General features: G+C 52.1%; 1 protein-coding gene across 3 annotated transcripts in view; it reads left to right on the forward strand.

Annotated features, from left to right (window-relative positions):
- Positions 1 to 17,018: 17,018 nt before the first annotated feature.
- Positions 17,019 to 20,976, forward strand: part of EMID1 (EMI domain containing 1) — a 41,123-nt gene continuing 37,165 nt past the window's right edge. For all 3 annotated transcript variants that reach the window (XM_060028289.1, XM_060028288.1, XM_060028287.1), the window contains exon 1: positions 17,019 to 17,218. In XM_060028289.1, the coding sequence (XP_059884272.1) occupies positions 17,118 to 17,218 (101 nt within the window). In that variant the 5' untranslated portion in view covers positions 17,019 to 17,117. The remainder of the gene's footprint in view (positions 17,219 to 20,976) is intronic.

The raw sequence follows: 20,976 nt of genomic DNA on the forward strand, positions 1-20,976 counted from the left end.
GTGTGCTGAACCTCCACCCCCAAGATACGTCCACATCCTAATTCCCAGAACCTCTGAATGTTACCTTATTTGGGAAAATGGTCTTTGCAGATGTAATTACATTAAGGATCATGAAATTAGAAGATCATCCTGGATTATCTGAGTGGGCCCTAAATCCAATGACAAGTATGTTTATAAGAGACACACAGAGGAGAGACATACAAGGAGAAGGTGGTATGAAGTCAGAGGCAGAGATGGGAGTGATGTGACCAAGGAATGCCAGGCAGCCACCAGAAGCTATAAGATATGAGGAAGAGATTTTCTCACAGAGGCCCCGAGGGAGCACGGCCCTGCCAATGTCTTGCTTTCAGACTTCTGAACTCCAGAACTGTTAGAGAGTTGTTTTAAGCCACCAAGTATGTGGTAATTTGTCATGGTATCCTCAAGAAACTAATGTAGACATCCATATGCAATTTTCTTTTAAAAAGAATTTTGATCCACACCTTGCACTGTATATAAAAATTAACTCAAAAATAGATCATAAACCTAAATGTAAAACCTAAAACTATAAAACTTCTAGAAGAAAAGATAGGAAAAGAAAATCTTTGCAACCTTAGGTTAGGCAAAGATTTTTTATTTATATGCTCCTGCATATCCAACACCGAACCTGAACTCAGGCTCCGAGTGGCCACTCAGCAAACGTGTGTGTGGGAGGAATGAGCCATTCCCTGTACAGGCCCGGGATGCTCAGGCCACAGAGCCAGCATTGAATCTCCTGGGGATTCAAGTCAGCCACGTTACACCCAGCAGGAAAAATTCAGAGCTGACATTAATTCAGACCCCACATACATGATTCTTACTGAGTGAGGCATTGAGACAATCTCGCCCTTTGTCAGAACTGTGGGAGTCTTACTTACACGTAGAGAGAAGCCAGTCTAAAATCAGTCGCTTTTTGAAACCATCAACTCAAGAAATTAAGGATTCTGTCAGCGTGCCCTGAATTTCTGAGCCCAGCAATTAATTCCTTCTAGATTAAAGGATTGTTGTGTTTCTAATACATTATTATGCGGAGTGGGCTTGCTGTGAATTTTAAAACTTTAGCTAGAATCCTCATTAACTGGGACCTTTTATCCGTGTGCAACTTCTAGAAGAGGCCAGTGGCTAGAAAGTGAGCTGACACATCCAAAAAGAAAAAAAAAAGCATCCAAGGGGGCGTCCCAATGCACATTCAGCCCGGGCAGCTGTCGTCTCTCCTAACGGTAACAGGGCCATTTCCTCATAAGGCACGAGGCCCAGGCTGGACATTGTACACCACCCCACGAATCCTCGCCCGCCCTGTCAGGTGAACACGGTTGTTATTATCTCCAGTTTACAAATGAGGAGACTGTGGCTGGTGAAGGGAGGTGAGGACCCTTGCTCAGGCCCGTGGTGGCCCAAGTCTGCCTAACCTCCAGGCTCCATGCTTGGTCCCATTTTCCACTGCATCCCCTACTACCTGGACTGTGAAGATCGCTGTGCAGAAGGATGACCCCAAGGCCTTTTGAGTCCACCATCCACCTAAGAACCATTCCATTGTGGAGTGGTACCCAGGGCCATTTACATGCTGGGAGGGAGCCATGGAAATGCAGCCGTGCATGAGGCGGAGGGTGACCCAGAGGCCAGGGTCTCCATCCCATGTCTGGGAACCTCGGGATTCTTTCAGGCAGGGTCCAGCCTGGCTGCACTTATGGCAGAACCTGAACTCAGATGCAGCCCTTGAGGGGAGATTTCTAGGACCTGGGTCAGACGCTGGCTGAGCCACCCCACATTAACCTGGGTCCCCTCAGTATTTTAGTCAATCCTCGTTTTTAGTTCACACGGGTTCATATACATAATGTGTGTGCACCCAGCCATCTCCTCACCCCACCCCAGCCCCCGGCAGGCTGGGAACCAGTGCCCACCTCCCCTCAGTCCAGTGCAGGTCCCTGGAACCCTGGGGTCTCCTCCTAGAAACTTTAGAAACTCACAAGGGAGCGGGTCAGGAGCTCCAGCCCCCCTAATAAAATGCCCCCTTCCAGCTCCCCAGACGAGAGGTCGGGAGACAGGCAGCCCCGAGAGCAGACCCATCCGAGGGCCTCCTTCCTCTGGGCCCACGGCACCTACCTAAAGCAGAGGGGCTGCTCAGCACCTCCTGCCATGGTGGCTGGAGCTCACCACCGCACAAAGCCGCTCACAATATTCTTGTTGTGAAAAATAAAATCTAAAGGAAATTCCGATACATGCTGCAACATGGATGAACCTTGAGGACATTATGCTGAGTGAAATTAGCCAGTCACAAAAAGACAAATACTGTATGATTCCACTTATATGAGGTCCCTAGAGCAGCCAAATTCATAGAGACAGAAAGTAGAGTGGTGGTTACCAGGGGCAGGAGGGGAGGAGGGATGGGGAGTTAGTGTTTAATGAGGATGGGGTTTCAGTTTTGCAAGATGCAGAGAGCTCTGGAGATGGATGGTGCTGACAGTTGCACAACAAATATGAATGTACTTAATGCCACTGAACCATATACTTAAAAATGGTTAAAAAGGTAAATTTAAATGATGTATATTTACCACAATTTTTTTCGTAAATTTATGTATTTTATTATTTTATTTTATTTATTTATTGTTTCTGGCTGCGTTGGGTCTTCGTTGCTGCACATGGGCTTTTCTCTGGTTGAGGCGAGTGAGGGCAACTCTTTGTTGCATTTCCCGGGCTTCTCATTGCGGTAGCTTCTCTTGTTGCGGAGCACAGGCTCTAGGCGCACAGGCTTCAGTAGTTGTGGCACATGGGATCAGTAGTTGTGGCACGTGGGCTCAGTAGTTGTGGCTCGTGGGCTCTAGAGCACAGGCTCAGTAGTTGTAGCGCACAGGCTTAGTTGCTCCACGGCATGTGGGATCTTCCCGGACCAGGGATTGAACCCATGTCCCCTGCACTGGCAGGCGGATTCTCAACCACTGCGCCACCAGGGAAGCCCTACAATATTTTTAAGTTAAAAAAAAAATCTAAAATTTCCCTTCATCAAGCATCCTGCTATTCCCATTCTCCCACTGAATGCTGGCAGCAACATTTGGAAGTAACTTCTACTATTATTCTCATTTAATAGGTAAGAAAACAAAGACAAGGGAGGTGACATGAGTGGCCTGAGTTCACCCAGCAAGTAAGTGTAGAGCTAGGGCTTGACCCAGGGCCAGACTGCAGGACCTGCTGTCTCCCACCAGGAGCCCTGGCCACAAAGGGAGCCACCCCTCCCTGATTACTTGCTACAGCTCTGCTCTGATTCCCCTGCCAGGGGCTGCAGACAGGATCCAGATGGTGGTTCCCCTGCTGACCAGGATGGGGCCGAATTGGAAAACCCCTCCTCCAGTGTTTCCAAATGCATCCCGGACTTCTGTCCTGGAAGCGCCTGGTGCCCTCTTGCTGGGACAGTGGGGGGCAGAGGGGCAGCCGAGCCTGGCCACTGGCCTGGACGGTGACTGTTGTGGACGACAGGGGTTGGCACCAACCCAAGTACCCCTACAGGCCCTGGAATGCCCAGTTTCCTTGGACCGTGAGACTCACCTTATCCTCACCTGAGTTCGTGCCCTGGGGCCGCAGTAACAAAGTATCACAACTGGAGGGTATAAACAACACACTTATTGTGTCACAGCTCGGGAGGCTGGGAGGCTGGGAGTCTGCAGTTGAGGGCTCAGCAGGTGCCTTTGTGGATTGGGAGGGAGAATCTGTTCCATTGCTCTCTCCACCTTCTGGTGGCCTCAGGCGTTCCTTGACTCGTAGGTGGCCTTCTCCCTGTGTCTTCACATCATCTTCCCTCCATCTGTCTCTGTGTCCAAATTTCCCCTTTCATAAGGACACGGCCGTAGTGGATGAGGACCCACCCCAATTACCTCATCTTAACTTGATCATCTACAAAGACTCTATTTCTAAATAACGTCACATTTCAAGGGGTGGGACTTCAACATCTTTTAGGGGGACACCATCCAACCCATAACTCTGTTCCACTACGCTCTTACTCCTCTCAGCCTCCCTGGAGGCCAGTGGGGAAGGTTCTGAGGGTTGGGGACGTTTGCAAAGTGAAAGGGTATTTCACATACTCTCTAAGGTTTTGTGAATTTATAACCATCATCGCGTGTACTGAATACTCACCGTGTGCCAGGCACTGGGCATACACATTCCCCCATCCTTAGCTGCAGGGCAGCTGTTACCATCCCATTTCACAAGTGGGTGACACAGCCCTCAGTTGAAGGAATGAAGCTTAGATCACTGCAGTTGGAGTAAAAGGCAATGCCTGGGAATTCGGGCAGGAGAGGCGGTGTGAGGGGAGGTTATTTCTACCTCCTAAAAATCTTCGGATCTGGTGACTTCTCTCCATCCCCACGTGCCTGCCTGTATCTGTGTCCTGGGGCTGCTGTAGCAAATGACCATAGACTTGGTGGCTTAAAACAACAGAAGTTTATTCTTTCACACTTCTGGAATCCGGAAGTCAAGATGTCAGCAGGGCTCCCTCTGAAGCCTCTAGAGGGGATCCTTCCCTGCAATGTGCAGCTTCTGGTGGCTCCAGGCATTCCTTGGCTTGCGGCTGCATCCCTCTCCGATCTCTGCCTCTGTCTCCACATGGCCTCCTCTTCTCTGTCTCTCCTCCAGTGTCCTTTATAAGGACAATTTGTCCTTGGATTCAGGGCTCACCCAGGTAATCCAGGACGATGTCACCTCAAAATCGTTAATTACATCTGCAGAGAGTCTTTTCCAAATAAGGACACATTCACAGCTTACAGGACGTGGACATATGTTTTGGAGGTCACCATTCAACCCCTTCTTATAGTCCCAGCTGCCATCATCCAAGCTGGGCCACTGCAACTACCCCGTCTCCCAGCCTCCAGGGCGCACAGCCAGAGGAATCTTTCAGAAGCAGAGACCAGATCCCAGTCCCTTCCAACTTAAAGCCTCACAGGCTCCCAGAGCCTCAGGAAGCTCCCTTGGCCGGGCCCTGCTGACCTCTTAGGCCTCGGGTCTCCCCGCTCCCCTCCCCACACCCTGTTCCCACCACACTGACCTGCCCTTGGTTCCTGCAAGGGTCCACACGCGCTCTTGCCTTCAGGCGTCCCCCGTGCGGTTACCGCCGCTCCCTCTGCCTGGGACTCTTCCTGTGAGCTTCACCTGGATGACTTTTGCTAGTCTACCAAGTCTGTTTAGAGAGATTCTCCTGCACTCCCCTTGACAAGTGAATCAGGGGCCTGAGTTCCCACAGCCTGTCCCCATCAAGTCGTCCCAGGGGGTTATAAGGTGGGTTCACCTGTCTTTGCTCTCCGGACCGCGAGCTCGGCTGGAGCAGGGCCCACCTCACCCACATCCATCCTGCTCACTGCAGAATGGCCGCCACCCGCCGCAGGGCACAGCTGGCATCCTGCAGTGTGTCTGGGGGAGCATGGGGATCAGACAGGGCTGGAACTTTCCTCCCACCTCCCACCCCTGCCCATCTTCCTTCCTCAGAGTCTTTTTTCCCACCTTTAAAATCAAGTTCTGTTTGAATGTATGTATGTGTGTTTTCTATATAATAGCTTTATTGAGATATAATTTACATACCGTACAATTCACCCAAACTGTACAAGTCAATAGTTTTCAGGGTATTCAGAATTGTGCAAGCATCACTACAATCAACTTTAGAACATTTTCATTATCCCAAAAAGAAATCCTATGCATATGAGCAGTCACGACCCATTTCCCTCTGACTGCACCCCTTCCCCAGCCCCAGCCTCAGGCAGCCACTAATCTCTCTGTCTCCATGGAGCTCCCTATTCTGGACATTTCATACCAATAGAATCTTACAGTACGTGGCCTTTTGTGTCTGGCTTCTTTCACTTAGCATAATGTTTTCTAGATTCAGCCACGTTGTAGCATGTGTCAGCACTGCATTCCTTTTTATTGCCTGAATAATATTCCATTATATGGATAGACCACTATTTATCCATTCGTCAGCTGATGGACATTTGGGTTGTTTCCACTTTGGGGCTATGATGAATAGTGATGCTGTGAACCTTTGTGTGCAAGTTTCTGTGTGGATATATGTTTTCATTTCTCTTGGGTCTATACCTAAGTGTGGTGAATGTGTTTTTCTTAATTAAAAATAATTTATATTTTAAATTACAAACACAAAACACGAGAGATCACGGAAGCCACAAATTAGAAACAAGAAAATACAGACACACCCATAATCCCTACAAACAAAGATATCTGGTGTCCTGCCCTGGAAACATCCCTTTGCTCTTGTTTACTTATATGGATCGTGAACGGGAGGCCGTGTATGTAGAAACTGTGACAACTCCTGGCCCTTGCATTCAGTTTCCTCTGATCTCTCGTGTGACTATCAATAAAGAACCATGCAGCGCAGATTAGAAATGAAACCAGCTTTAACTTCAAAGGACAAACAGCTAAGAGTTTAGCTAACAGCTAAGAAAGAAGGAGGATTTTCAGCTGTCTGGAGGTGGGGGAAAGATTTTCAATGGGGCTGGAACTTCTCATTCTTTGGCCAAAAAAAAAGCACTAAAAAGAAGGGAAACCCAAACCCCAAACAAAAATCTAGGGAATCATTACATCAAGATAGATGGATTACAAGTGATTTATTTTCTTTTTGAAAAAATTTAATGATATTATATTATTATAATGTTTTACCACGAAAAAGATTCTAAGAAGGCTTTGAGGGATTACTGATGAAAAAGAGTGATTTTATAAAACCCAGCAATTCTTAAGGAGAGTGCGGCCAAAAAGGCCTTTTTTGTTCTTTTATAGTTTCTTCCAAGAACGGGCTCACTGAGACAGAGGCCGAGTGAGCAGACAGCCGCAGACTTGAGGGAAGCTGTGAACATCTCAACTCCAAGAATGAGAGTTGCCTGTGCGCACATAGGAAAAAGCAGGTAAGAAAAGGCATTAAAGGTGTCTCTCTTTAAAACGATTGTGGGGGGAAAATGGAAATTCTTAACCATTCATGACCGGTAAGAAAGGCTGAAACTTCATGTTTGCTTTCTTAAATATCTTGCTGCAAACCTTTTCCCAAACTATATGTTCATTATTACAAAAATAATTCTTATAAGCATCCCTTCTTAAACAGAGATTAGTAATTCTAATATTCATGATCACGTGTTTTAAAGATTTCCACTTATTCTGAAAAGTATCATTAAACAGAAACACATTCTTGTCTACTCAGAAGCACAGTCTAGAGGCGGCTGGATGCCTGGCACAGAAGCTGCTGTTTTCCACTCCTTCACCCAGGGTAGACATTGCTAAGTGATCACAGCACTCTTTTCCACCAAACTATAGACTGTCTCTGTATCCCTATCTATTCTTCTCAAAAGGTAACTTCTAGGAGTGAATCAGAGGGGGCAAAAAACCAAAAAACAAAAAAACACTCATTAATGTGCAAGTACAAACCCAAGGCTCCACCTAGTGGCAGGGCTTCCTAATTGCAGGCAGAGTACAACAAACTATCCCCAGTTTTAGAAAGAACCGGATCCCTGGGCCAGCAAAGCCAGTCACGATGATAGTAAATAAACTATTCAGTCTAGTCTTGAGTAAATACAGTAGCCCTCCTAGAGAAAAGTTTTGTATTTCAACATGGGTTTTCCTTGCTTTAGCCCAAGAGATTGGCCAATAGAAGAATGCCAGGCAACAACTAGTAGCAACAAAGGGCCTTTAGAAAACACCAAATTCTTCCCCAATATTCTCTTTGCCAAAGACTGACTCTTCTGTCTGTCAGGTTCCCAAGCTGCCCAGATTTCTCATTCTGCAAACTACATACACCATGCCTCAGAGTCACGTGGGTACTTTTTCCTGAGCAGAATATGCCAGGCCCTGCATAAGGAGCTCATCTGAATTCTCCTCTTAGCAACCTACCCTGAGACAAATGCTGCTATCCCCATTTTCCAGGCAAATACACTGAGGCTCAGAGAGGGGAAGCAACTTGGCCAATGTCACACAGTGAGGAAGATACAGGCAGGATTGAAACGTCCTCCTGGCCAAGCTGGGGTTACAGACCCCACAATGTCAGCCCCTTCCTGACAGCAGGCTGCCCTTCTTGCTGGAGGAGTCTAAGCAGGTCAGCTGTGCTCCTGGGAACGTACCACTGGGGCAGGGCACAGGCAGCCCAGATGGGCCAACGGGCCCCGTCAGGAGGGGGCTGGGCACAGTGCAGGCTCCCAGGGCCAATTTCGGACCTGAACTGTCCCGACCACCTGCTCCAAGGTTCTGCAGCAAGACATTGAGTCGCCCTCTGTGGTCACTCGCTGTGCAGTTTATCAGCCTCCCTGGCCTCCCTTTCCTGGGCAGAACACCTCTGCATGGGCAGCTGTGATAATGCATGCCATCTGCAGGCACATAGATACAGGCTCAGGGCTGACTCAGTAGAAGACAGGTCATTTCTGCCCACCCCACTCCCCCTGCTCCTGTCCACCATCCTGTCCTCCTGCTGTCTCTCTGCTCTCTCCACATCGCTGTCTGCCTGTGTGGCTACTCTGAGCCCCACCTCTTTCCATGTCAGGCCTGGCTCCTCCCTGCTGACCGCAGGGCTCAGTCTCTCTGTCTCTGTGTGTTTATCTCTGTCTCTAACATTCTCTTTCTCTCTCTCTCACCCTCCTTTTCTCTATCTCTGTCTTCCCTCCCCTTCTCTTCCTCTTCTTCCCTCCCTGGGATCAGGGGAGGACACAGTCAACTTCAGCTTCTCGTGGCTCCAGCAGGCAGACATGGGGGGCAGCCCCGGCTCTCTGTCAGGTCCTTCCCTCTGGCCAGGGCCCCCACCTCCCCATCACCTCCCTGAACAGCCTCCACTCAGGTGTGTCATGAGTAACCAGAATCCTTGGGCCAGGCCTGCTGAGGACAGGGGCACAGGGTCCTTCCCGGGAGGGGAGGGAGGGGCCGCCTCCCAGGGTACAGCTGGTTCAGAGGCGCAGCTCCTGATCCAGCCCTGGCCCTTGTGGATCCTCTGCCTGCCCAGAGGTGGAGATCCAAAACTTCACCCCAGCACCCAGGGGCCCTCCCAGGATGAAGGCAATAGCAGCTTCCAGAGCTGGAATTGTAAGAGTTGCCATTTCATACGTGTGCATGAGCGGGCGCACACACACATGAATTTAATTCTTAGGGCAGAGGGTGAATATAATATGTATACTTTTTGGTATTAATTTTTTTCAAACCATGCAAAAGGATTCACAGTGAAAACTAACACCCTCAGTCCCTCAGTTCACCTTCCCAAAGGCAGCCAGTTAGCAGTTTCTTGTGAATTCTTCTAGAGAAAGTAAGTGCATGATCTGAGTACTTACGGGTAGATATTCCTGCAATTTCCCCCCAGTGGCAGCATCCTTTACACACAGCTGCACTTACTTTTTTCACTTAACAACTGATCTTAGAAGTTCCATAATCTAGGGACTTCCCTGGTGGCACAGTGGTTAAGAATCCACCTGCCAATGCAGGGGACATGCATTCGAGCCCTGGTCCAGGAAGATCCCACATGCCACGGAGCAACTAAGCCCGTGCGCCACAACTACTGAGCCTGAGCTCTAGAGCCCGTGAGCCACAACTACTGGGCCTGCGTGCCACAGCTACTGAAGCCCACGTGCCTATAGTCTGTGCTCTGCAACAAGAGAAACCACCACAAAGAAAAGTAGCCCCCGCTCGCTGCAACTAGAGAAAAGCCCGTGCACAGCAACGAAGACCCAATGCAGCCAAAAAAAAAAGTTCCATAATCTCCCTCATCTTTACATATGTAAATATATATATAAGCCTCATCTTTATATGTATATGTATATATAATTCACATGCCACAAAACTCATTCTTTAGTATGAACAATTCAGTGTTTTTTAGTATATTCAGAGTTGTGTAACCATCGCCACTAATTTTAGAACATTTTCATCACCCTAAAAAGAAACCCCATACCCACTAGCAGTCACTCCCCATCCCCTGCCCCCAGCCCCTGGCAACCACTAATCTATTTTTTGTCTCTAGGGATTTGCCTATTCTAGACATTTCATATAAATACAATATGTAGCCTTTTGTGTCTGGCTTCTTTCACTCAGCATGATGTTTTCAAGGTTCATCCGTGCTGGAGCATGTATCAGTACTGTGTTCCTTTCAATGGCTGACTAATATTCCACTGTATATGTATGCCACATTTCACTTATCTCTGTTCTTTTTACTGGCAATACAGCATTCCACTGATGGGTGTACCTCAATATACTAGTCTCCTGCAAGGGGCATTTAGGTTGTTTCCAGTCTTTTGATACTACGTATAGTACTGCAGTTAATTTCCTTCTGTTCTTTGCAAATATACATGTAAGAGACTTCCTCACTGTGGAATTACTAGGTCAAAGGAAGACACATTTTACCTTCTATTACATATTACCAACTGTGCTCCAAAGAGGGCATATGTGAAGTGACAATTTCTCCACATCCTTGCCAACTCATTTTATCAAAGATTTTAAGTCCTTACCATCAGTTTTGGAAGGTGCTATCTCATTGTGGTTTTCATCTGTAATTTTTTCTTTTGAGTGAAATTGAATGCCCTTTCATTCTGAGTTGTCTGTTCATAACTTTTGTCTATTTCTCTATTGGGTCATTGATTGATGTTATTGATTTGTAAGAGCTCGTTATATGTGGAGGAAAATAGTCTTTTTTTCTGATTGATATGTTGAACATTTTTTCCACAGTTAATCATATTATTCTTTTTAATGCAGAAATTTTTATGTACCCAGTGTATCCTTTATGGCTTCTGGGGTATGTAGTTTTCTTAGTACTCTTAGAAAGATTACGGAAAGGCCCAGCATCTATTTATGATCCATTAGGGGAATCAGACAAATCAACAGATGGCTCCTGCATAGAACGCTGTGAGTGGAGAAGCCCAGTGGACATGTGATCCAGTCTTGGATCCAGTCTTGGTATGGGACACCTTCCCAGAGGCAGGGAGGGGGTGATGTCTGAGCTGTGACAGAAGGGGGAGTGGGCATTGGTAGGCAGAGGGGATGGGATGGGATGGGAAAGCCCTGCAGTCCAGCTGGAGAGCACAGGGTTGGCTGGGAGGATGGAGACTTGCTTTGGTGTCCCAGGGTCTGGGACACAGGGAGGATGGGCAGGCCAGGCCACATTCAGTTCCCACCCTGAGGGCAGCAGGGACACTGAAGGTTTCCCTCACAGGGAAATACCTCCAGTCACCTTTGGGAAGATCCCAAAAGACTGGAAGGGTCAGAGAGGAGGTAAGAAGCCACCAAGGAAACTGAGGCCACATCCCATAGAGGGTGGGGAGGCTGGAAGGGACAGAGCCGAGGAGTGGGCAGATGGAGAGGATCCAGGCTTGGCACCGCAGGGCTGGACAGGAGGGCAGGGCAGGGAGAGCCTGGAGTCCAGGTGCTCCAGGGGTGCACATCCCCCATATGCTGTCCATCCACTTATGACTCCCTGGGCCAAGCCACAGGCTAGAAATCCATCTCTTCTGGGTCCAGCAGCTCCATCTGCCTAACAGTGCTTCCCAGGCACAATTTATACCAATGCAGGCAGCCCAGAGCCCATTGGTCAGCCAGTGCCAGGCAAGGGCAGCAGATGGCAGAAGGACCAGCTCCTGACCCTTAGGGGTTTGGGAGTGTGGGTCTGAGGGAGGCAGAGCCTGTCGTGCAGAAGATGGTGCTGGGCTGGCACCCTGGTCCTGCCCCCTCTGCCTGGTCCCCACAGGAGCTGAGACCGACAACCTGGGGTCCTCTTCCCCAAGTGCTCTTCTCTCTGTGTCTGTCTGTTTCTTTTTCTGTCTCTCTGTCTTTCCATCTGCCTCTCTCTACATCTCTCTGGCTGACATCTCTCCCTCTGTCTCCAGCTTGCTGGCTCTCTTTCTCTCTTTCTGAGTATCTCTCTATATCTCTATATCTCTCTTTGACTCTTTCTCCCTCTCCTCTTCCTCCTCAGAATCACTTCCTCAGAGTGGAACCCATTCATCCTGGGGGTGTCAGGTGGGGCAGGCCCACATGCTCCTGGCCCAGCAGGCACCTCCTGGGACTGGCAGGGCTGGCAGGCAGCTCCAGGGTCTCCGCTCTAAGTGGCTCCTCTTGCCTGTCCTTCGTGCCTGCCAGGTCCATCTAAACCACATGGACTTGTGGCCACCACTCCAGATGCGTCCAGCAGGGGGTGGGTTTCACCTCACTGTGGCCAGGAAAAGGACATTTTCCCACACAGAAGGCCCTTTCACTTGGCAGACCTTGTTCCTAGATCCTTGGTCACCAAGCATCCCCCTTACTAGCCTAGAAGTGATTACTAGCCCACTACTAGTGATTTAGGGTTTAAATGAGGAAGAATCCCTGTTAACTGGGCCCCAACATTTAACAACACTCAATATATCAGTCATTAACACTCTAGTGTAAATGAGCCAAACTCTACCCCCCCCCAGCTAGGTGGATGTTGCCTAAGGAGACCTCATTAGTCTGTTTTTGCAGGAGGAGAGATGTGGAAAAAGAAGCAGAGCCAGGGATACCCAAAGAAGGGAAATAGGGCAAAGGTGGGGGGCAGAAAGGAGGGGATTTGTGGGCAAGGAACCAGAGGAAGGGAAGTGGGACAAGCATTGTTAAGGAGAAGGCCTCTTATCTGTCCATTTCTTCACAGTCAACAAAGCACAGTCACAGGAAAGTCCCCAAGTCTTGTATCCCTCCCTCCCCCGGTTTCCAGATGGGGGCACTGAGGCCCAGAGAGAAGGGACTCACTGTAGATCACGCAGACATCCAGGTGTCCTAACTCCAAATACAGGTGCCCTGGTTGCCACCCTGTCGTCCTCCCCTGACCCAAGGTGCCGGTCTCTCCCCCTGAGGATTCCTGAGGAGGGCAGGAAAGCCCTCTCTTGGAGCCCTAATTTATGATTTTCCGACAGCTTCCTTCCTCCCATCACTCCTTCTAGCTCCCGTCCCAGCTTCATGAAGAAGGAATGAACTGGGTGAGAAGGGCAGCTCCATGGAGCATAATTAACTTGGCTGGGCAGCTGCAGGCTCTCCGGGTCCCCCAGCATCCCCGCCCTGGCCCAGCGAGGGGCCGCAGGGCCAGGCCTCCAGATCAAAGGCACAGAAAGCGGGCATTGTTCCCTAACCTGGAAGGCCGGCCCACTGGCCCTGCCCTTTGTCTGGGCAGAGGCTTCGATGGCGCTGGCGCTGACTGGGCCCCTGGGGGCTGCCGCCACAGGCTCCGGTACCCCCAGGCCTCTTGGGCTGCTCCCTCCCCTGTAGAATGTGCACGACATGGGTACAGATCAACTGGGGCACCTGGACTCACACAAGCTGGTGTGCAAGCAGGGCTAATTTTATGGGTCCCCCCCCACCCCGAGCTGGGGAGACTGTCCTTGGGACATAGGCAGAGCGAAGAGGTCCTTAGCACAGGCTCCAGGGGCAGTTCACAGGGAAGGGAGGCTGCGACCCAGGTTTGTTTGCTATTAGAAGAACAGCATTTCCTGTTTGGATTAGGCCGGCTGGATGTGTCAGTGAATACACACCAGAAGGGCTGTGTTTCCCAGACCCCATGGCCTGCTCCCGGGTGGGGGTGTGTGTGTGTGTGTGTGTGTGTGTGTGTGTGTGTGTGTGTGTGTGTGTGTGTGTGTGTGTGTGTGTGTGTGCGCGCGCGCGCATGTGCTCCCTCTCACGGGAGTCTAAATCTGAGCTGAGTTCTCTTTTTGCCCAAAGAAACACCCTTGCAGGGTCAGAGGGCAGCAGTGTGGCCTAATGGGTAAGCGCAGAGGCCGGCACCCATCACTCACCAGCCGTGGGCCCCGCACCTGGGGATAATATGGAGGCCTCCCGGGTTTGGGAGAAGAGGGCAGGCGACAATGCAAGCAAAATGCTTAGCACAGCGCCTGGCACACGGTCAGCGCTCAGACCGGACCGGAAGCTGCTGTTGTTACTGGCGGTTGTGGTTCCGTCTTGGCAGCTGAGAAGATCAGCCCCCCAGGGAAGAGGCCCCACCCACAGGGGCCTTGAGCCAGCGGGCCCCTCTCCTCCCCATCTCAGCAAACACTGAAACCTCAAATGACCAAACCCAGGTCCCTGCAGCATTTCCTGCCCTTCCTGCTCAGTGGGGAAAGAGGACCAGAAAATAAGCTGATATCCACCAGGACAGTGCGCCCTCAAAAGGGGGCTTCATACTGTGCCCCAGGACCACCGCGCAGAGACCCAAAGCTTTAAAAACTGCCTTGTTTTTTGTTTGTTTAATTGAAATATAGTTGATTTACAATGTTGTGTTAGTTTCTGGTGTACAGGCAAGTGATTCAGTTATATATATATATTCAGATTATTTTCCATTATAGCTTATTACAAGATATTGAATATAGTTCTCTATGCTATACAGTAGGACCTTGTTGTTTATCTATCTTATATAAAGTAGTGTGTATCTGTTAATCCCAAACTCCTAATTTATCCCTCCCCCGCTTTCCCCTTTGGTAACCATAGGTTTGTTTTCTATGTCTGTGAGTCTGTTTCTGTTTTGTAAATAAGTTCATTTGTACCATTTTTTTAGAATCTACAGGTAAGTGATATCATATAGTATTTGCCTCTCTCTCTCTGACTTACTTCTCTTAGTATGATAATCTCTAGGTCCATCCATGTTTCTGTAAATGGCAATATTTCATTCTTTTTTATGGTTGAGTAATATTCCATGGTATATATGTGCCGCATCTTCTTTATCCATTCATCTGTCGATGGACACTTAGGTTGCTTCCATGTCTTAAAACTGCCTTGTTTTTTCAGGCAAGGAAATGAGGCTCCGAGAGGGGAGGTGACTTGTCCCGGGTCACACAGTGTCCAGTGGTTGTTCTGGAATTGACACCTAGGCCTATGGGGTGCTGAGCCTATGTGGTAACCACCAGGCTGCACTAGCATGGGGGTCTAGCTGTAGTTTTAAATAAATACCCTGGACCAAGGGACCCCAGCCTCCGTAAGGATAGGACCCTTTCTGATGTCCAAATGTTGATAACAGCTTTTCCTGGGAGCATCCATTGCTGGAGAAATTTGCAGTGGCCTGGAGCGCCCACGAGTTTGGTGATAAAGGAACATGTATGCCATTCATCACAGGAGCATCTCAGACACGTTGCAAAAGATGTGGTAGTGCCTCCTCATTCTGTGGCCCTCCTGAGCCTTCCCAGGACAGAAGCCACTGCCCAGCACTTCCCCTTCCTAAAGAGCTGCATACCCTCCAAAGTGCCCTTTGGGGTGTTGGGTTTTGATCGTGGCCGCCTGACCAGGCCTCAGATGGGCCTGGGACCATCTCATGAGATGGCCCCTTGAGAGTGACAAGTTGTCTAGAGGATTAAGTAACTGATCTAGTTGTGTCAAAAATAAGAGCTAACCAGAGAGGTGCAAAGCTGCTTTTCTTGGGGGTCAGACAGATGGCACATAGAGGTGCCCAAAAATCACAGGTGGAAGGGAGGGAGCTCCCCTAGGGGGGCAAAGTTGGCACCATGATGATGTGATGATGTTGTTGGAGGATGTGAGGAGCCCTTGGGGGAACCACGTGAAGCAGGGGACTGTGGGGGTCAAGGCATATCTCATTCCTGCACACACCCCATAAGGAACGTGCAACTGTTCTCCTTACAAAGAGAAACTGAGGCTCAGAGAGGGGCAGGCCTTGCCCAAGCTAACACGGGCAGAGGGGGCAGAGGGAGGGTTTGAACCCAGCTCTCACTGCCTGCCCCCTTGGGGGACAGGAGTCGGCTCTCTCCACTGGCACACCCTCCCCCCTCTGACTCAGCCCAGGGCCCTGTGCTGCTCTGGTGAGTCTAGGAGAGGTAGTCCCAGGAATCAGAGGTCAGGGCCAGCATGCCCTTCTTGCTGGAGTGTTTCTAGCAGAGATCCTAGATCTGGACAAGCCACAGCAGGATCCCGTAGGACAGGTCACCGGTGCACTGCCGGGGTGGTAGGGGCTTCACCAGCCTGGGACTGCCTGCTGCCCATCAGTTCTGGCAGAAGGGGGTGGGGGGGAGGTCAGAGACTGTCCTGGAGTTTGGGGAGGGTCTGGATGCCCTCTGATGAGAACATAAACATACTCTCCTGTCACAGACACATACACCACACACATGCATACAGGCATCACACATTTCACATGCCCCCATCACACCTGCACACATATGTATCACACACACATACCATACTTTCATACTCTTTGGTGGAATTCACATGTACCCCAGATGAAGTAACTCCATGTACCCCAGATGAAGTAACTCCACTGTAAGCCAGTCCTTTCCTTGTCACTGATGGGCCCAGAGCAACTGATGTCTGCACTCTTCCTTAATTGTGCTAAAGAGCTGACACCCCCTCTGAAGTCAGGAGACCTGGATTTGAATCCGAGCTCTTCCAACCACTGATGGGGTGCTTTAGGCAGATGACATCTCCTCTCTGCCTCAGTTTCTCCATCTGTAAAATGGTGATACAAGTGGACACTGACTTTATGGGGTCAGCCCAGGTCTTCTCCCAGGGGGACTACGAGTGCCTGGGCCTCCTTTTTTCTCTCTGCAAAATGGGGATAATTGTGCCCACCTCACCCAGAGTGGTTTGAAGATTAAACCGAGAGAGGATGTGAAGCGGAGGTGAGGTGCCCTGCACACAGTGGCGTTCACTGCTCAGGAAGCCTTTGTTGCATGGATGAACCGTCCCTCGTGGCTCGGGAACTGGAACCCTCAAAAATGTCGAGAGGGGATGAGGCCCCCGCATCATTAGCCCAGGCTTGTTGGGTTTGGGTCCTGGCTGCGTCTGAGACCATGGCCCGGCTTCAGCTCCCCACTTGGCAACACGTGGGGGGGCACCTCGAAACTGGCACTGCGCCCCCAAAAGGGCCACGCGGCGCAGGGCGCCAGGCTCAGGTGGGCACCTGGTGGCCTTCCTGGCGGGGGCGCCCGACCCCCGGGGCTTCTTCCGGGTTGGCAGCGGCGGCGCAAAGGGCGGGGGGCCGCGCGGAGGGGCCGGGCGAGGCCGGGAACGCGCGCCCCCGCCCCGCGCCCGCCTCCCGCCCGCCCTCCCGCCGCTGCGCTGGGAACCGGGATCCGCACGTCCTGGGCGGCTGGCTGCGCGGGCGGGGACGCCAGGCTGGAGGCGACGGCGAGGGTCCGCGCGCGGAGGGCGCCGGGCGCAACATGGGCGGCCCGCGAGCCTGGGCGCTGCTTTGCTTCGGGCTCCTGCTCCCGGGAGGCAGCGCCGCGTGGAGCGTTGGGGGAGCCCCGTTCTCTGCACGCAGGTAAGGGCTGCCCCTACCCCCCGCACCACCTCTGTGCCCTGCCAGCCCGGGGTTGGGGACAGGGACTCCAGGAACCGCCCCCCCACAAACTCCGTGCAAGCCCGGGATTGGGAAAGGGACCCGGTTCCCCACCTCATTGCCAGCCCGGGTTGGGGCAGGAACCCTGGGCCTCCTCGCTATCTGGCAGAAGCTCCAGGCCCTGGGGGGGTCACCTACTTCACGTATACAGAGCCGGCAGTCCCCCGACAGCGTTCTCCACCCCCCACCACTTCACCTCCAGAGCCCCAGGGGGTGGTTTCCCCCGAGGGAGGAAACCACCAAGACTTCCCCCACCCTTTCCCTAGGGCCCCCTTCCTGCACATAGGAGAAGCCCAGGACATCCTCTAGCTGCCACTTGGGGGACCTTCCCCGCTTTACTCTGCTCCTGGCTTTTTTTTAGTATCCCAGCTATTTATTTCTCTCAAAGGAAGAAGACTGGGGTGGAGTTTCACAGACCGAGGGTCAGTGTCGGCTCCCAGGGAGCTGGCATTTTGGACTGCGCTGGGAGCAAGTGCTCTGTCTTCCTGCTGCTCTCTCAGGAGCAGGGAGCATTCTATCTGGTGGTGTTTATGGAGCATCTCCCAATACCAGTGAGGGGGCCCTTTATGTGCAGTGTTCAAGGATTGAATGAGGTAGGGAACACTTGTCCCCATTTAGCAGATGAGCAAACTGAGGCCCCAGAGAATTAACATAATCTTCTAGGCTCATTGACCATTAATAGAAGAACTGGGATTCAAATCTGTGTCTTTCTGGCCTTGGTGACTCTGTTTGGACCTACCCAGGCCCCTGTCCTGGCTGTAGCCCCTGCCCCTGCCCCTGCCGGGGTCCTGTTTCGAGGGCCAGCCTCCGCTGTTGTCTGAGGCAGACAATACGGAGTAGCCAGGCCTCTCCAGGCCTTTTCATCCCATTCAAAGGCCTGCCCGGCCCCCACCCCCTACGGGCTCAATTCTTTAATTCTTTTCAGAAATTCCCTTTTCCCAGTGGTCAGGGGCCAGCGTGCCCCCGCTGGGCTAGCAAGAGCAGGTGACATGGGCAGGGCTGGAGGGCAGAGGTGGCCGTGGCATCAGAGGCCAGAGGAGCAGTTGTTTTGAGACAGGGGCTGACGGCTGGCAGATGTCACAGCCACCACCATGCATGCTGACCTGGGCTGGCATTTCACCTGTACCTATACCCTCCAGAATCTTCCTAACTGCCATGGGAGGCACACATTTTTATGGTCCTCATTTCATAGAGGAGGAAGGTGAGGCTCAGAGAGGGGACATGACCTGCCTAGGGCAAGGATGTGAACCCCCAGGGTCCCCAGTGTCAAGCTCAGGATGATGGTTGAGAAGGCATAAGGCTTGGACTGCCCTTTAGCCAGTCTACTGCCTCCCAGCCTGGGCTCCTTGGCCCCCCAGGACTTGCTATGTGGGAGCAGGATGGTGTCTGTGGGCAGGTATCTGGTGGTTACTGGGGACTGTCACCCCATCTGGTCATAGAAGGCTCACAGTGACCTGAGCATCACAAAAGCTCTGTAGGCAATGCTGTTGCTCCCATTTTACAGATAAGAAAACCAAGGCCAAAAAAAAAAAAAAAGAAAACCAAGGCTTAGAGAGGAAAAGACACCTCAATCTAAGTCAGTCAGTTTCCAGATCCAGTGTACTTTTCACTCCAGCAGCTCTCCTGGAGGAGGGCGAGCTTTTGTCAGCTTGGGGAGCTGAGAAAGGTTTGCAGGTCATGGTTAGGAATTAGGGGCTCTGGCCTCAGGTAGAGCAGCGTTTTATTCCTGGCTCTGTCACCCACTCAATGTGTGACCTCAGGCAGGTCTCTTCAGGGCCCCAGGTCTCAGTTCCCCTCTTTCCTCCCCTCATCCCCTGCACACAGGCCTGTTCTGAGGACAGTCCCCCACAGGAGGAACCAGTGCAGGGCCTGATGTACAGTGGTTCCTGCTATGACCAACATTAAGTGAGGGGAGGGACCCGTAGCCAGAGGAGTCTGGTTCTTGGCTGCGAGGACCTCCCCTTGTGGCCCCGTCCCAGCATCATTGGAGACGGCATGGGGATGTTGCTCCCCATCAGCCCTCCCTCCACCCCTATCCCGGTGCCCCAGGCACCCCTTGGCAGCCAAGAGACCAGAGGGAGAAAAGAGGCTTTGTGCCTGGGGAGGGGGAGGCCCGGGAAGGCATCCAAGGGGCCGCCCCCAGGCCCAAGAATGTGGCAAGACTTTGAGACCCCTGGAACCAGGGTGTCCAGGGCTGTGCAGAGCTGCCTTGTCTCGCCCTTGCCCCTGTCTGCCCCCCCAGTCCCTGCTGGGGGTGCTTCCTGCCCCTCTGAGGGCCCTTCCAGCCTTTAATGACCCATCTCAGTGTCTCAACGCTGTGGCTCTAGAGTTGAAGCCGTCACCGGTGTCCTGGTCCAGGCTTCTTTCCCTGCAGTACTGGCTTCCTTTGGGCAAATCTAAGAATCAAGGAGAGTGGAGAATTTTCTTCCCCACCCCCTCCGTTGGGAGCTCAGATCCCAGCGCTATACCCACAGGGGTGACCTGGGTAGGTGACTTCTCTTGGGGCCTCAGTTTCCACTTGGTAGAATGCAGAACCTGACAATCCCTATCCCAAAGTCAAGGGGAGGACCTTGTGCGGAAGGTACAGTGCTGGTGTCCCTCAGGGAAGCCCCTGGACCACAGCCGCCTGGTGTGGGCCCTATGTCACGGTCCAGGAACAAGAACTACCAAAAGCCGTCAGCGCTGCGCTAAGGGCTTTACGTGAAACCTCCCTTGCAGGAGGAGTGTCTGCTGTCCCCATTTGCAGATGGACAAAGTGAGGCCCCGAGCGGGTCAGGGCCTTGTCCAAGGTCACCAACTTAGGAAGCAGCAGAGCCAGTGTGTGGGGTTCGCCTCTGGTGTGGGGTTCTGGCTCTGTTCACCCCACCCCCACCCTGTGGGTCTTCTTTCTTTCCTCTCCTTTTCATAGCGGCCCTTGGCCCCCAGCCCGCTTGGCTGCCTCCTGCAATTAGCCCCTATCACTGTTCCGGATCACAGCCCTGGGCCCCGTGGAGACAAAGTCCCCTGAGCTCCTCGTGGCAGGGGGTGGAGGGCAGATGGGGGGGGCCCCCTCGTGGGGGCGGCCAGTGCCAGGCCGAGCTGGTCTGGCCTGTTTTCTCTCCTCCCGGCAGCCTCTGGAGGCCCAGGAGGTGCTGAGTGGGCAGAAGTGGCAGGCCCAGGAGAGAAGTGCTGCCTCCTCCCAGCCCCTGCCATTGTCCCATCCCACAGGAGGTAACCCAGCGTCATCGGGTTCGTGGGCGGCTTATCACCAACCACGTCCCAGAAAAGAAGCTCCCAAGGGCAGCAGGATGGGGGCGGGGCCTCCAAGGACTGCGCCCATCTCTGGGAACCTGGGTCCCGGCTCCTCTGCCCAGGGCCACTGTCTGTTCTCAGTCATTCAGCAAACCTCCCTGAGCGCCCCCGGGCTGAGCCCCATACTGGCTTGGTCCCCGCCAGCGCCCTCCCCCAGCGCCATCGGGGGAAGAAAAAGCTCAGGGCTGCTGTGAGTGGCTGAGGGGGGCCCGTGCAGGTGCCCAACTGTGCCCAGAGCCTCAGGACTGAGACCCAGAGGATGAATAGGAGTTTGCTGGAGCAGGGAGAGGGCTTTCCAGGCAGAGGAAATCTCCTATGCAAAGATCTGAGGTGGGGAGAAGATGCGCATGGGAGGGAGGGCAGGAAGGAGGGAGAGCAGCAGCGCAAGT

The sequence above is a fragment of the Delphinus delphis genome, chromosome 13 (assembly GCF_949987515.2).
Source record: "Delphinus delphis chromosome 13, mDelDel1.2, whole genome shotgun sequence".
Taxonomy (NCBI): Eukaryota; Metazoa; Chordata; class Mammalia; order Artiodactyla; family Delphinidae; genus Delphinus; species Delphinus delphis.